Source organism: Trichomycterus rosablanca, chromosome 10 (genome assembly GCF_030014385.1).
Source record: "Trichomycterus rosablanca isolate fTriRos1 chromosome 10, fTriRos1.hap1, whole genome shotgun sequence".
NCBI lineage: Eukaryota > Metazoa > Chordata > Actinopteri > Siluriformes > Trichomycteridae > Trichomycterus > Trichomycterus rosablanca.
This window is the reverse complement of record NC_085997.1, coordinates 34108407-34126092: the sequence shown is the minus strand read 5'-3', so window position 1 is coordinate 34126092 and position 17686 is coordinate 34108407. Positions and strand designations below refer to the sequence as shown.

The following is a 17686-nucleotide window of genomic DNA, read 5'->3' as shown; positions in this document are numbered from 1 at the left end:
GCAAATTGGGACATGGGCGTGTTTACCAACGTGTTTTACCACCTTTCTTTTGAATCAGAATCCTAATCAGATTTATTCGCCAAGTATGTTTACATGTATAAGGAATCTATTACCGGCTGTTGTTATCTCTCTACAATATACAGACAAAACCATGAGCAGACAATGTACAGATTATGACGTGTTACTCAGAATTTTGAATATATACAAAAAATGTAAAAATAGCACAAGATAAATAATAAAAAATGAAGTTACAGTATAATACAATACAGTATATGTAAAGTGTTGTGTGGTATGTAAACATCAGTGTAGTGAGGGATATAAACAACAGGTCAGTCAGAGTTATTAATGCAGTATTTTATATATATATATATATATATATATATAAATGCATTTTTATTCCCATTTTCTCCCAATTTAGTGTAGTCAGTTTGTCTTCCGCTGCTGGGGGATCCTCGATTTTTTGCAGTTGAGGAGGGTATGTTGCTGCTCACGCCTCCTCCAACCCGCGTGCAGCCCTTAGCGGAACCTTTATGCACTCTGCACAGGCGTTTCTATCCACCAATCAGGGTCTTTACACAGTGTTTGAAGACCCCACCCACATATTCCAGTCATAACTCCCTGCAGACAATGCCGATTATGCTCGCTAAATGGCGCCCAGCCGACCGGTTTGCAACGCCGTGTTTCAAACCGAGAACGTCAGAATCTCGGCGCTGGTGCGCTAGCGGAATATCCTGCTGCGCCACCTGGGCACCTGAACAGTATTTTATTGACTGATTTGTAAATGTGATGGATGGAACACATTTTGAAAAGAAAATTGGGACAGTTTATAATATTTCGGAACTGAGGACACCAGTTAATGTAGGTCTGAAAATGGATTTTTTTTCCCTCTATTCTTGCTTGCATATTGGCGTAGCTTAAATGACTAAACCTTTTATTAAGTTTTATATATATATATATATATATATATATATATATATAAATATATATATACACCGATCAACCATAACATCAAAACCACCTCCTTGTTTTTACACTCACTGTCCATTTTATCAGCTCCACTTATCATATAGAAGCACTTTGTAGTTCTACAATTACTTCTCTACATACTTTTTTAATCTGCTTTCACCCTGTTCTTCAATGGTCATGGATCATTCTCAGCACTGCAGTGACACTGACATGGTGGTGGTGTGTTAGTGTGTGTTGTGCTGGTATGAGTGGATCAGACACAGCAGCACTGCTGGAGTTTTTAAACACCTCACTGTCACTGCTGGACTGAGAATAGTCCACCAACCAAAAATGTATCCAGCCAACAGCGCCCCGTGGGCAGCGTCCTGTGACCACAGATGAAGGTCTAGAAGATGACCGACTCAAACAGCAGCAATAGATGAGCGATCGTCTCTGACTTTACATCTACAAGGTGGACTAACTAGGTAGGAGTGTCTAATAGAGTGGACAGTGAGTGGACACAGTATTTAAAAACTACAGCAGCGCTGCTGTGTCTCATCCACTCATACCAGCACAACACACACTAACACACCACCACCATGTCAGTGTCACTGCAGTGCTGAGAATGACCCACCATCTAAATAATACCTACTCTGTGGTGGTCCTGTGGGGGTCCTGACCATTGAAGAACAGCATGAAAGGAGGCTAACAAAGCATGCAGAGAAACAGATGGACTACAGTCAGTAATTGTAGAACTACAAAGGGCTTCTATATGGTAAGTGGAGCTGATAAAATGGACAATGTGTGTAGAAACAAGGAGGTGGTAATAATCTTATGGCCGATTGGTATATATATATATATATATATATATATATATATGTATCTGAATTTTCTGAATTAAGTTCATGGACCCTCATGGTTTAGAATCTTGTAATTTTAGAGTTCAGTATTTCTTGATGTGAAGGTTTGGACCTTAAAGGAGGACAGGTCTCGGTACGAGGCATTTTTTTCCTTTCAATAATTGTTCTCTTAGCTTTTACGGTCTCATTTAATTACGTTAAACCTCTGAGAACGGTCGGCGCTTCTCAGACATGAAAAGAGACGAGGCGAGAGGTTGGAGAACGTTCTGGACTCTCTGTTCGTAGCAGTACAGTGTAATTAATTGCCTTAATTAGGCTTCGTTATTGACAAAAGCTCAGTAATTGTGGCTGAGTAACTCATTCGAGTCGCTGGTTTTTTTTGTTAAAGGTGCACAATGCGGCGTGTTGTATCCCCCAGCTTCTCTTTTCGGTGCTTTTGTACCCGGAGCTTGTCCTCTCTCCGCGGCATTGTGTTCCTCCCGATGCTTTGATTTCCCGTCGTACAGGTGTCGCGTGCCCTCGCCGGCGGTGAATGGCCTATTCTCCGGAGCGCCGGTCGGGACGATCGCGTCTCTCGGGCGGATTAGAGCGACGAGACGGGTTTTGTAAGCGCCCATTCAGGTGCTGGATAATCAGAGGCGTCACTGCAGGAGGGAGGAAATGAGGATGAGGATTGAACCGGCAAGAAATCCAGACATTAATGATGTGAAGTTCACGCTCATGTTCCTTCAGCTTTTAGCTTCACGCCATGTTGCGATTTACAGATGAATAAAACAGCAGGATGAGTGAATCCTCACGGGTATTAAAATTGGGAAATAATACGGATAATTGAAGTAGATTCGGAGGATGTGTGATGCATAATGAACCATAAAAATGTGGACATGGCTGGTTTTAAAGGGAACTGTTAAAGCTAAACAGTAGTATAAAGAATTTACAACTTTTATTTTATTTAAGGGGCGGCTCGGTGGGTAGCACTGTCGCCTCACAGCAAGAAGATCCTGGGTTTGATTACCAGATAAAGTGGTCTGGGTCCTTTCTGTGCGGAGTTTGCATGTTCTCCCCTTGTCTGCGTGGGTTTCCTCCGGGTACTCTGGTTTTCTCCCACAGGCCAAAGACATGCAAGTGAGGTGAATTGAAGATAAAAAATTGTCCATGACTGTGTCCGATCTGCCATAACATTAAAACCACCTCCTTGTTTCTACACTCACTGTCCATTTTATCAGCTCCACTTACCATATAGAAGCACTTTGTAGTTCTACAATTACTGACTGTAGTCCATCTGTTTCTCTGCATGCTTTGTTAGCCTGCTTTCACCCTGTTCTTCAATGGTCAGGACCCCCACAGGACCACTACAGAGCAGGTATTATTCGGGTGGTTGATCATTCTCAGCACTGCAGTGACACTGACATGGTGGTGGTGTGTTAGTGTGTGTTGTGCTGGTATGAGTGGATCAGACACAGCAGCGCTGCTGGAGTTTTTAAACACCTCACTGTCACTGCTGGACTGAGAATAGTCAACCAACCAAAAATATCCAGTTAACAGCGCCCCGTGGGCAGCGTCTTGTGACCACTGATGAAGGTCTAGAAGATGACCGACTGAAACAGCAGCAATAGATGAGCGATCGTCTCTGACTTTACATCTACAAGGTGAACCAACTAGGTAGGAGTGTCTGATAGAGTGGACAGTGAGTGGACACGGTATTTAAAACCTCAATCAGCGCTGCTGTGTCTGATCCACTCATACCAGCACAACACACACTAACACACCACCACCATGTCAGTGTCACTGTAGTGCTGAGAATGATCCACCACCTAAATAATACCTGCTCTGTGGTGGTCCTGTGGGTGTCCTGACCATTGAAGAACAGCATGAAAGGAGGCTAACAAAGCATGCAGAGAAACAGATGGACTACAGTCAGTAATTGTAGAACTACAAAGTGCTCCTATATGGTAAGTGGAGCTGATGAAATTGTAGTTTTAATGTTATGGCTGATCAGTATATACTGTATATGTATACATACAGCGGGCTGTGCTAAATTCATGATCATATCTGTTACTTCTGTCCCTATTATTATTAATTTCTGATGAACGTCCCCTCAGTCCTCTCCAGCGTGACCCTACGGTTCTCTTTCTGAACTCTTCTTCCTCTTGCTGGTCCGGTCGGATTTCCGGTGATTTTCTTGGCCGACGTCGTGGCTCTGTTGGCTCTCGACCGTCTGTGTTTTCCGTGTTCCAGTGAACTATGTGATTGGTTTATCTCCGGCGTTTAGTTTCTCCTCCAGTCGGGCCGGAGGCCAGCCGTGGATTGGGCCAAAATCATTTCTCACCTGGAGACTGAGGAGTGTGATGGAAAAAAAAAGTGTGATGCAGGGCACTGGGTTCAAACTGCTCCACCCTGGGGGTCCGAATCACCTGACATGATGAAGTGCTTCTTCTCAGCGAGTATCTGTGTACATAATTAATTTTATTTTACTATAAAAGCAGGTCTGGAATGTTCTAAATGACTTCATTATAACTGGCGATGTTGAATGGATGAATTCCTGGGTTCTGATTGGTCAGAATGTGGTTTTAAATCTCTTGAGTTTTATTCTCAGCACTGCTACCGGTCGGCTGGGCGCCCCCTAGCAGGCACAATTGGCAGTGCCTGCAGCAGGACAAAAAAAAGGGGTAGTAGCCTGAGACGCTTGTACAGAAGTGAAGGAACTTGGAGATCAGTGTTCCCACTCATGTACCTGCTCTTGTACCCTCTTCTATACATGCTCCTATACCTGCTCATGTACCTGCTTCTTTACTCGCTCCTGTACCTGCTCATGTACCCTCTCATATACCTGCTCATGTACCTGCTTCTTTACTCGCTCCTGTACCTACTCATGTACTCGCTCCTGTACCTTCTCATGTACCTGCTCATGTACCCTCTCATATACCTGCTCCTGTACCTGCTCATGTATCTGCTCATGTACCTGCTCATGTACCTGCTTCTTAACTCGCTCCTGTACATGCTCATGTACTCGCTCCTGTACCTGCTCATGTACCTGCTCATGTACCTGCTCATGTACCTGCTCATGTACCTGCTCATGTACCCTCTCATATACCTGCTCCTGTACCTGCTCATGTACCCGCTCCTGTACCTGCTCCTGTACCTGCTCCTGTACCTGCTCCTGTACCTGCTCATGTACCCTCTCATATACCTGCTCATATACCTGCTCCTGTACCTGCTCCTGTACCTGCTCATGTACCCGCTCCTGTACCTGCTCATATACCTGCTCCTGTACCTGCTTCTTTACTCGCTCCTGTACTTGCTCATGTACCTGCTCATGTACCCGCTCCTGTACCCTCTCATATACCTGCTCCTGTACCTGCTCATGTACCCGCTCCTGTACCCTCTTGTATACCTGCTTTTGTACCTGCTCCTGTAATCTCTTATATACCTGCTCATGTACCTGCTCCTTTACTCGCTCCTGTACATTCTCATGTACCTGCTTATGTACCCGCTCCTATACCCTCTCATGTACCTGCTCCTATACCCTCTTCCATACCCGCCCTTGTACCTTTTCCTGTACTCACTCCTGTACCAGCTTCTATACCTACTTCTATACGCGCTTATGTACTCGTTTCTATACCTGCTCCTGTACCCGCTCCTATACCTGCTCCTGTACCTGCTCATGTACCTGCTCCTATACTCGCTCCTGTACCTGCTCATGTACTTTTTTCCGTAGTTGCTCATGCGCCCGCTCCTATACTCTCTTCTTTACCCGCTCATGTACCCACTTCTATACTCGCTCATGTACCTGCTCCTGTGCCAGCTCATGTTCCTGCTCCTGTACCCTCACCTATACCCGCTCCTGTACCCTCTTGTATACCTGCTCATGTACCCGCTCCTATACCTGCTCATGTACCCGCTTCTGTACCTGCTCATGTACCCGTTCCTATACCTGTTCTTGTACCCGCTCCTATACCCGCTTATGTACCCGCTCTTGTGCCTGCTCATGTACCCGCTGTTGTGCCTGCTTATGTTCCCGGTCATGTAACCTCTCCTATACCCGCTTATGTACCCGCTCCTATACCTGCTTCTCTACTCGCTTCTATACCTGCTCATGTGTGGGGGGGGGGGGGTTGTTGTATGGTGTGAAAGGTACGTTTAATAAGACTGTCCTAAATTCTAACCAGCACTGAACCCACAGCAGGTCAGAGATGTAAAGATCGACTTTTGTTTGTAGCCTCCATTAGGACTAAACGAGGACAGGAGAACCAAAGAGGTGTTTAATAGGATATAAAGCTCCGTCTAGACGGCTGATTACACTCTAATGGGAACTCGTCCGGGACTTCTGGTCATTGTGAGCGGTCACCTCTTGGTTTACGGGATGAGGTGCAACAAGTAGAACAAGTTTTCTGAGTGAGAAGTCAGGGGTGAATGTCGGATCTGTTTGGGTTGTGCCACATCATATTAATCAGGTTGATCGTTGATTTTTTTTGGCCTTTGTACAGGGTCAGCTATTGTGCTGACTGGGTTAAGGGCCTTGCTTAAGGGCCAAACAGTGGCTGCATAGCAGAACCTGGAGTTGATCCAACAATCTTCTGACTGATAGCCCTAAGCTCTACCCTCTAGGCTGCCACTGTGCCCATTTGATTGGTGGAAATGTATTTTTTATATAAATCAGCTGATTTTTATTGGGGTTTATTGTGAAATCTTATTTTTATCATTTTATGCATCTTATTTTTATCGACCTTCACGACTTATCAAGAAGATTTTATAACTATCATACATTCCGAACCTGCCGGCAGCTTGTGGATCTAGAGAACTGGATTTATTTTTGTGTGTCATCAAACGTGGATCAAAAAAGTGTTTTTTATTATTATTACATCGATCAGGCATAACATTAAAACCACCTTCTTGTTTCTACACTCACTGTCCATTTTATCAGCTCGACTTACCATATAGGAGCACTTTGTAGTTCTACAATTACTGACTGCAGTCCATCTGTTTCTCTGCATGCTTTGTTAGCCCCTATTCATGCTGTTCTTCAATGGTCAGGACCCCCACAGGACCACCACAGAGCAGGTATTATTTGGGTGGTGGATCATTCTCAGCACTGCAGTGACACTGACATGGTGGTGGTGTGTTAGTGTGTGTTGTGCTAGTATGAGCGGATCAGACACAGCAGCGCTGCTGGAGTTTTTAAACACCTCACTGTCACTGCTGGACTGAGAATAGTCCACCAACCAAAAATATCCAGTCAACAGTGCCCCGTGGGGAGCGTCCTGTGACCAATGATGAAGGTCTAGAAGATGACCGACTGAAACAGCAGCAATAGATGAGCGATCGTCTCTGACTTTACATCTACAAGGTGGACCAACTAGGTAGGAGTGTCTAATAGAGTGGACAGTGAGTGGACACGATATTTAAAAACTCCAGCAGCGCTGCTGTATCTGATCCACTCATACCAGCACAACACACACTAACACACCACCACCATGTCAGTGTCACTGCAGTGCTGAGAATGATCCACCACCCAAATAATACCTGCTCTGTGGTGGTCCTGTGGGGGTCCTGACCATTGAAGAACAGGGTGAAAGCAGGCTAAAAAAGCATGCAGAGAAACAGATGGACTACAGTCAGTAATTGTAGAACTACAAAGTGCTTCTATATGGTAAGTGGAGCTGATAAAATGGACAGTGTGTGTAGAAACCAGAAGGTGGTTTTAGTGTTATGGCTGATCGATGTATTTGTGTGTGTTAGGAATAAAATCAGCCTCACTAATTCATTGCATCGTTTCTTTGCAGCCTGTGAACTGATGACGCAGGGGATCCTGGCGCTGGTGACCTCCACCGGTTGCGCCTCCGCGAGCGCCCTGCAGTCCCTCACCGACGCCATGCACATCCCTCACCTGTACGTCCAGCGCAGCAAAGACGGCTCGCCTCGTACCGCCTGCCCGCTCAAGTCCGGCGCAGACGGAGGGCGCTACACGCTGGCCGCTCGGCCCCCGGTCCGACTCAGCGACATCATGATCGCCCTGATCGCCGAGCTCCGCTGGCGCAAGTTCCTGGTCTTCTACGACAGTGATTACGGTAAGAGCTTAGCTACCTTCTGCTGGGTGAGCCGTGTCGCTGTTCAGCTGATTCGTGATTCGACTGATTCGTGATTCGTTCGCTGCTTATCTGGTGAGCAGGGAAGTTGTAGAGGCTACGATGAGTGATGAGTGATGAGTGAGGCTCTCGCTGTTTTAATAACACTTGTGTGGTCAGCATTTGTCTGTTTTCTTAGCATGAACTTGCTTTATGTAGTCTACTGCACTAGTGATCAGAAGGTTGCCTGTTTAAGCCCTACCACCACCAAGTTGGACCCCTGAGCAAGGCCCTTCACCTTAAATGCTAAATTGTATTCAGTCATAATTCTAAATCGCTTTGGATAAAAGCGTCTGCTAAATGCCACAAATGTAAACGCAACCACTTTCCAACCTACCTTTTCCTGTGCCAGCTTCTATACACGCTGCTGTACTCGCTCCTGTACCCTCAGCTATACCCGCTCCTATACCCTCTCCTATACCCGCTCATGTACCTGCTCATGTACCCGCTCCTATACCCTCTCCTATACCCGCTCATGTACCTGCTCATGTACCCGCTCCTATACCCTCTCCTATACCTGCTCATGTACGCAACTCTTCTAAAAAAGCTCAGGTGGGTCTGGTATAGTTTTAGACGGGTTTAGATGCTGGTCATACCAGAGGATTAGCTAAACATCAAACTAGACCAGTATATGACCAGCTAAGACCAGTAAACCATATAAAGAACTCTTGATTTTGGAACACTCATGCAAAACAGCCGGACAAAAAAACCCCAATCCATTTTAAGATTTCAGGGTTTTACTTACTTAATACAATCTTCACTTTTCTCCAACTGCTTTGAGGAGTCTATCGATCATATTTGATGGAATTTGTCCATATTTTGTTCCTTTATTTTTTCTTTTACTTATATTTATTTTTTTCTTTTCTTTTATTTATTCATTTATTTTTTGTATTTAAATCTTTGTCAGGAAATTTGCTCCTGACAAAGGAAGTTCATGCAAAAAGCCGGACGAAAAACCATTTTATGGTTTCAGGGTTTTACTTTAATCCAGCTGAGTCCCACAAGGCTCTGTCTTTTGCCCTTTGCTGTTTGTCCCAGTAGATTCTTGCACTGATGCAACTGTTCAGAAGTGTCTTTCTGCAGATGGTTTTGAACAAGGTCTTGGTCGAAACTTTGGATGATCGTGTTCTTGGATCCACTGATTGTCTCAAAGAACATTTTGAAGTACCACAAGGCTCCTTCTTAGACCCCTTACGGTTTGGTTTTTCACATCCTTTAATTTAGAGGTACCATTTAAAATGATGGAAATACAATCTTCACTTTTTTCCAACTGTTTTGAGGAGTTTTTATTGATCATGTTTGATGGAATTTGCCTTTATATTTTTTCTTTTACTTTTATTTATTTTCTTTTATTTTATTTATTATTGTATTTATTTTTTATTTCATTTATTTATTTATTTTTTTATATTTAAATCTTTGTCAAGAAATTCGCTTTTGACAAAGGAAGTTCATGCAAAAAGCCGAGGCAAAAAACCCTCAATCCAATTTTAGATTTCAGTGTTTCACTTTAATCCCACAAGGCTCTGTCTTTGGCCCCTTACTGTTTGTCACAGTAGATTCTTGCACTGATGTTTCTGTTCAGAATCGTCTTTCTGCAGATGGTTTTGAACGTGGTCTTGGTCGAAACTTTGGATGATCGTGTTCTTGGATCCACTGATTCTCTTAAAGAAAATTTTGAAGTACCACAAGGCTCCTTCTTAGACCCCTTACTGTTCGGCTTTTTATGGAAATTATGGAAATATAATCTTCACTTTTCTTTAACTACTTCGATCATGTTTGATGGAATTTGTCCAGATTCCTTTCCTTTATTTTTGCCTTCAAATTCATTTTTGTTGTATTAAATATTTTTGTCAGGAAACTCGCTCCCACTGTGCTGGTTCTTTACCCTGTGTGTATGGTGAGCATATTGTGTGATGGAATGATCCAGAGATCGTGTTGGCAGCACATGCTGGTCATTTCATTCAGTTGTGCCAGTGAAACAAATGCCCTGATCCTGGCAGCGGGCGAGCGTGGGTGGCATCACCCTGTCGTTTTGATTTGTTCCCGCTGTTTATTCTCCGCTGGAGTTGAGATGTTAAAAATCTCAGCCAGGAGCGCTCGGGCAGAAGACAAACGCTAAACGTTTAGGTGCAAACGGCCATCCAAACGTGTTTGGACAGGCTGTCAGCTGGGAAATAAGATACTAAGGTCTGTTTATGTTTGTTTTTTGGTTCACTTAGTCTGGATGAAACAAGAGAATAAAACGTTGTTAGATTTTAGTTCTGCTTTGTTTAGCGTTCAGGCTCACAGATCTATAATTGAACCAGAAAAAAATAAGCAAAACAAAAAGTGATATAAATGTTAATGAGACATTTTAACTCTCGTTCCTCTGGTTCGTCCTTATTGTGCTTGGTTTTGTTTTGAATGTGCTCTGTTCTCTCACGCCGTGTTTCACCTCTTGTGACATCACATCCTGTGTTTGGTTCATATTGTGTTCACACCTGAAATGAATCACACCAGAATTTGTTGCTCAGACGCTCACGGTCCGATTATTCAGTGCACCAGAGCACATTTACCATAACGAACCGAACTGAGAGATCAATCACACCAGGGTTCGGTTTAATCCATCCCAAGCTGACATGTGGTAACTCAGCGGTTAAGGTTCAAGACTGGTAATCAGAAAGTCGCTGGTTTAAGTCTCACATCTACCAGGTTGCCACTGTTGAGCTCTTAAACAAGATCCTTGACCTTCAGCTGCTGGCAATGACTACAGTCACACTTGTAAATCATTTTGGATAAAAACAGCTGCTAAATGCTAAAATGTAAAAGTAGAAACACACTGAGAAGTGAAACGAGGAGAATAAAACTCACGCTCAGAGCAACGATTGATTTTTGATTTTTATAATAAATAAAGAAATGATTTTCAGTGACAGGAAGATTTATTAAGGATGAAAGTTTGGTTTATGTGGGGGAACAGTTGGATTAAAACATGCATCAGTGCTGACGGTCTGTCTAACAGTCTGTCTGATTGTCTGTCTGTCTGTCTGAATGTTTGTCTGACTATCTTACTGTCTGACTGACTGTCTGTCTGTCTGACTGACTGTCTGATTGACTGACTATCTGTCTGACTGTCTGTTTGACTAGCTGTCTGACTGACTGACTATCAGAATGTCCGACTGTCTTTCTGTCTAAGTCAAGTCAAGTCAAGTCAACTTTATTTATATAGCGCTTTTTACAATATACATTGTCTCAAAGCAACTTTACAAAATCCAGGACCAACAGATACAAAAACCCCTGTTGAGCAAGCCGAGGGCGACTGTGGCAAGGAAAAACTCCCTGAAAATTACAGGAAGAAACCTTGAGAGGAACCAGACTCAGCAGGGCCCATCCTTCTTGGGTGGCCTGGAGGATACTTTAAATAAATACACGATTTACACAAATCATACAAACACAGAATTAAATGATCTAAAAGTCATAACTGGTAATAAATAGATAAATAAACAATTAAATAATAATAGAGTTGTTATCCGCTCTAGTCTTCAATAAAGTCTGTAGTGATTTCTTGTCGTTGCAATTACTCCAGACCCGTCACATCTGACAGGAGCAGCATCGTTGTCCCGGCAGTCTCGACTTTAATCCTTAACCTCGGCGGGTAAACAGGTTTCCATCAGAATGCCCTCGGGGTAAAACAACAGAGAATGTAGTTAATAATGTACAATGCTAGTTGACAAACAGTTTTACAGAGAGTTTTAGACTCCGGCAGCCCTAATTATTACAGCATAACTAAAAGGGAGAGCAAGCAGGTAACAAGGTCATGAAGGCTTTCACAGGACATCAGCGCCCATCTCCCCACCGTCATCAAACCTGAGTGATCGGACAAGAGAGGCAGAACGACAGCAACCCAACATCCCTGATCACCACAAGTTTCTATGACCAAGAACCCCCAAGCTCTGCGCCTTTGTCTATACTAATCAAAAGCCTGAGAAAATAAATATGTTTTCAGTCTAGACTTAAACATTGAGACTGTGTCCGAATCCCGAATAGAGGCAGGAAGATTATTCCAGAGTTGTGGAGCTTTGTAAGAAAACGCTCTTCCACCAGCCGTGATCTTTTTAATTCTAGGAACTATAAGTAACCCTGCATCTTGTGAACGAAGTGGACGCGCTGGGCTGTAGTGATTAATAAGTTCACTCAGATACTGTGGAGCCAGACCATGTAGCGCTTTATAAGTTAGCTCTATAAATTTAACTGGCAGCCAGTGTAGAGATGATAGAACAGGAGTAATATGGTCAAATTTTTTAGTTCTAGTTAGCACTCGAGCTGCTGCATTTTGAACTAATTGGAGTTTGTTTAAGGATCTACCAGAGCATCCAGTTAGAAGAGCATTACAATAATCTAACCGAGAAGTTATAAACGCATGGATCAGTTTTTCGGCGTCATTAACAGATAGTATATTTCTTATTTTAGAAATGTTACGCAAATGATAGAAAGCAACTCTAGTAATATTATTAACGTGTGTATCAAATGAGAGATCTGAATCTATTGTGACACCTAAGTTTTTTACATCTGGGCTGGGAGTAACAGAGAACGTGTTTAAGTTTAGCACCAGGTTAGACAACTTGTCTCTTGCAGCTTTAGAGCCAACAAGTAAAACCTCTGTCGTATGTCGTTTACACAATCTTTTATCTTACTGATTGTGTCAGTATCATTTGGTTTGGCTGATATATACAGCTGTGTGTCATCTGCATAGCAGTGAAAGTTTATGCCATGTTTATGAATAATTTCACCTAGTGGAAGCATATAGAGTGTAAATAATAGCGGTCCCAGTACCGACCCCTGTGGAACACCATACTTTACTTTTGTAGTTTCCGAGCATTTATTATTTACATAAACGAATTGAGAGCGGTCAGTCAGATATGATTTAAACCAAGAGAGTGCGAGTCCTTTAACACCTACTGTATTTTCTAGCCTCTCCAGTAAAATGTTATGATCGACCGTATCAAACGCTGCGCTAAGATCTAATAGAACAAGAAAAGAGACACATCCATTATCAGAAGACATTAACAACTCGTTAACTACTCTAATTAATGCGGTTTCGGTACTATGATTGGGTCTAAATCCTGATTGAAATTTTTCATGAATACAATTTTCATTCAAATAAGAACATAGCTCTTTGGAAACGACTTTTTCTAATATATTTGAGACAAAAGGAAGGTTTGAAATTGGCCTATAATTAGCTAGTACATGTGGATCAAGATTAGGTTTTTTAATCAGGGGTTTAATAACAGCACTTTTAAACAATTTAGGTACATATCCAAGGCTAAGGGATGCATTGATTAATGTAAGCAGGGGCTCTACAATAGCTGGGAGTAAATCTTTAAGTAAACGAGTTGGAACAGGATCGAGTATACACGATGATGACTTCGATGATTTAATCAACACAGTTAGTTCATTTTGGGAGATTGGATTAAAGGAATTTAGTTGGATTAACTCGTTACTGTTATCATCACTGTTCTCACCAATGCTGCTCAGAGTGAGTCCATACTTAACATTGGCAGGTGACACACTCTGACTCTGAAGTCGTATTTTTTCTATCTTGTCATTAAAGAATTTTAAAAAATCATCGCTGGTACAGTCAGGCGTTATATTAGATTCAGTTTCATTGACGTTTTTAGTTAATTTGGACACTGTCTCAAAAAGGAATCTGGGATTGTTTTTATTTTTCTCTATTAGGGACGAATAATATAAAGATTTAGCTTTTATAAGTGCATGTTTATACTCAGTTAGAGCATCTTTCCAAGCAATCTTATACACTTCCAGTGTAGTGTGACGCCACTTGCGTTCTAATTTCCGTGCTGCTTGTTTAAGTGCGCATGTGTGGTCATTGTACCATGGAGCAAGCCTTTTCTCCCTAATCAGTTTAGTTTTGAGTGGGGCTACGTTATCTAAGGTTGTGCGCAGTACGGTCTCTAGGTTTTGAGTTGCCTGATCTAGTTCTTTAGGTTCTGATGCTGGTATATTTGGTAATGCTGGTAGGCAGTTTATGAACGCTGCTGCAGTTGCAGATGTAATAGTGCGCTTACATTTAAAACGATTTGGTTGCTGTACCTTATTGGACAGGGACACTTCATAAATTAGTAGAGAGTGATCAGAGATTAAGTCATTCTGTGGTACAATTTCCAGGTTGTCTATGTTTATACCATAAGTAAGTATTAAATCTAAGGTATGTTTACAGCGGTGAGTGGGTCCTGTTACATTTTGGGTGATGCCTAAAGATTCTAAAATAGAGTCAAACGCAGTTTTGAGTGTATTACACTTATCCTCATAATGAATATTAAAGTCACCAACAATTAAAGCTTTCTTAGTTGATAAGACTAATTTAGAAAGAAAATCGGCAAATTCGTTAAGAAATTCTGAGTAAGGACCAGGGGGTCGATAAACAGTAACCAGCTTAAACATACTAGTTTTATCAGATGAACATTTATTGGTTATGTCAGAGATAAGAACTTCAAACGAGTTTGTTATGGGAGTTGATTTTACAGTGAGACCTATGTCCTTGTCATAAATTGTGGCTATTCCTCCACCACGACCGCTAAGACGTGGCTTATGTTCATAACTGTAACCCGGAGGAGATGCTTCATTTAAACCTAGATACTCATCAGGTCTAGCCCAGGTCTCAGTTAAACAAAGTGCACTAAGACTATTATCTGTAATTATTTCATTTACAATTACTGTTTTGCATGCAAGTGACCTGATGTTAGTCTGCTGCCTGGTCTTGGCTCTGGATAGTCATTTAACACTATCTGCCGCTACACTAACGCGGTGGTAAAGCCTGTCACCTATGCTGCAAGAAATGCGAGCAGCACCCTCCCACGTGGGGTGGACACCATCCCGCTTCAAAAGACCAGGCCTTCCCTCAAAGGTGGACCAATTATCTACAAAATCAATGCAGTTTTCTGAGCACAATTTAGACATCCAGCGGTTCAGCGACAACAACCTGCTGTAGATTTCGCCACTGGGTCGAATCGGTAAGGGGCCAGAGCACACTACTGCCTCAGACATCGACCTAGCTAACTCACACACCTCTTTAACATTACTCTTAGTAACCTCAGACTGCCGTAAACGAACATCATTAGTGCCGACGTGGATAACAATCTTCGAAAATCTACGATTAGCATTAGCCAGCACTTTCAGGTTTGCTCTGATGTCAGGCGCCCTGGCCCCCGGAATACAAGTGACTATGGTTGCTGGTGTCTCTATGGGGGTCGCAATACGCACGTGTCGGAGCTGAGAATCTCCTATAACCAGAGCACTTACATTAACAGGCTGCTCAGCGGGTGGCTCACTGAGTGGGGAAAACCTGTTGGACACGTGCAACTGAGATGGTCGGTGCTTTGCCCTACGACTATGTCGCCGAGACGTCACCCAGTCGCCCCGCTGTGAGGGCTCTAATGCCGGAGTCTGGGGTTCTATACCTGAACTGCTGGCATTCGGGACTGCTACAGCTGAAACTAAGCCCTCACTAGTAGTGGTCTGTTCTAACGCCCGAATGCGCCCTTCTAACACTGAGATCTTCTCCGTCAGACTAACAACTAATCTACACTTATCACATGTAAAGTTATCACTAAACACGGAGAAGGAATAACTGAACATGTTACACTCGGAACATGGATATAATGCTCCTGCTGGGGCCATAATAACAGAGAAATGTACTTAGCTTTACAAGATGAGTTGGAGATGATGTTTATGTTGGATTCACCGGCGCTTCTTCTGGTAGTCGCAGAAGAACGGCTTTAATTCCGGATGAAACAGGCGATGATAAGCTGGAATACAAAAACCACCAACCAAACCAACACAAACGCGCTTCGTTCGGACAAAAGCGGCTGTAATTCTAAAGGAGAACGGTGTTATGCGCTGGTGTACTAAACAAATAAACGCGCTTCCTACGAACAGAAACGGTTATAACTCCCCACAAAACAGAGGTGTTTTAAGAGCTGAAATACAGAACACAACCAAACACAAACGCGCTTCGTGCGGACCGAAAACGGTTTTAATTCTGGATAATTAAGATGTTTATGCGCTGAAGTACAAAAACAAACAAAACCGGCTTCGTTCGGATGCCGGTAGCAGAAGTTTCCTAGTTTCCAACACAGCACGAATTTACGTTAGTAAACACAAGCGCTTTTTTACGATAAACAAAATAAAACTAAATCAACAACACACGGAAGATTAACGTATAAATTATATGTTTAAAACATACGTATATAAAAAGTTATTTAGCTAAAGGCTACAAACAAACAACTAGGCTAGCGTCTCAGCGTGCGGCACGTCTCAGCGTGCGTCACAGAATTCTAACTGTCTGTCCATCTGACTATCTGTGACTGTCTGTCTGTCTGACTGTTTAACTTACTGACTGTCTTACTTACTGACTGTCTGTCCTTTTGTTGAGTCCTGATGCTCCTACAGAAGCTGTGAGACGATCTCTGTGGTCTGCAGTGTTCCTCACCATGTGTTAGATGTTCTTTATGTTGTTCCTCCAGTGGAGCTCAGTTCCTGCACTGCTGACCGCAACTCTCTCCATTATAGATCTGTACTGGATCCATTAAAGAATGATGGTTTAGGATCGGCTGTTATGTCCCTCACAGCCAAACAGTATATTACTGCAACAGCACCTTTAATCAGTTCTTTTTCTTTAACTTTAGTGTGTGTGTGTGTGTGTGTGTGTTTGTGTGTGTGTATGTGCTGTGTGTGTGTGTTTGTGTGTGTGTATGTGCTGTGTGTGTGTGCGTGCTTGTGTGTGTGCGTGCTTGTGTGTGTGTGTGTGATCCCATAACAGAACAACATCTTCATTATTCAGCATTTTGTTCTTGCTGCTGATAGAACCAGAGTATCATTCATTCATTCATTCATACATTCATTTATTAATTAATGTATTTATTTATGTATTCATTTATTTATTCATTTATTTATTTATTCATTCATTCATACATTTATTTATTTATTTATTTATTCATTTATTTATTTATTTATTCATACATTCATTCATTCATTTATTTATTCATTTATTAATTCATTCATGTATTCATTTATTTATTTATTCATTCATTCATTCATTTAATTATTATTTATTCACTTGTACATTCATTCATTCATTTAATTATTCATTTATTTATTTACTCATTCATTTATTCATCCATTTATTTAATTATTCATTTATTTATTCACTCATTCATTTATTCATTGAAGGGGTTAAACACAGGTTAAACACACACACACACACACACACACACATATCTAAGGGTGACTTTATTCATTCATTCATTTATTGTCTGTTTTACTATTGCTTTATCCTGGTCAGGGTCACGGTGGGTGCGATTCACTGGGCGAATAGCAGAAAACATACCTGACAGGTTGCCAGTCCATCACAGGACAAACACACACACACACACCTAGGGGGACTTTCCAGTTGACCTGACCTAATATTTTCCAGTTGACCTGACTGCATGTCTTCGGACTGTGGGAGGAAACTCCCAGGAAAACCTACACAGACACAGGGAGAACATGCAAACCACCTGGTAGTCAAACCCATGACCTTATGCTATGAGGTGGCAGTGCCGCCCACCACAGTATTATTGCAAATATTATTGCAGTATTATCTGCCCGATCTGGCTGATGCATTGCATTGTGGGAGTAAGTGTATCGTTTATTTGTTTATTAGAGCAGAAAATTTTTTATCTGGCAACCCTGTATGTAATTCCACTTAATGTAATGAGCATTATG

The 17686-nt window shown here is 42.3% G+C and overlaps 1 protein-coding gene across 1 annotated transcript in view; it reads left to right on the top strand.

The window, feature by feature from the left end:
• Positions 1-17686, top strand: part of grid1b (glutamate receptor, ionotropic, delta 1b) — a 447082-nt gene that overhangs the window by 212031 nt on the left and 217365 nt on the right. Inside the window, exon 3 of the mRNA XM_063003856.1 lies at positions 7586-7870. Coding sequence (XP_062859926.1) covers positions 7586-7870 — 285 coding nt within the window. The remainder of the gene's footprint in view (positions 1-7585; positions 7871-17686) is intronic.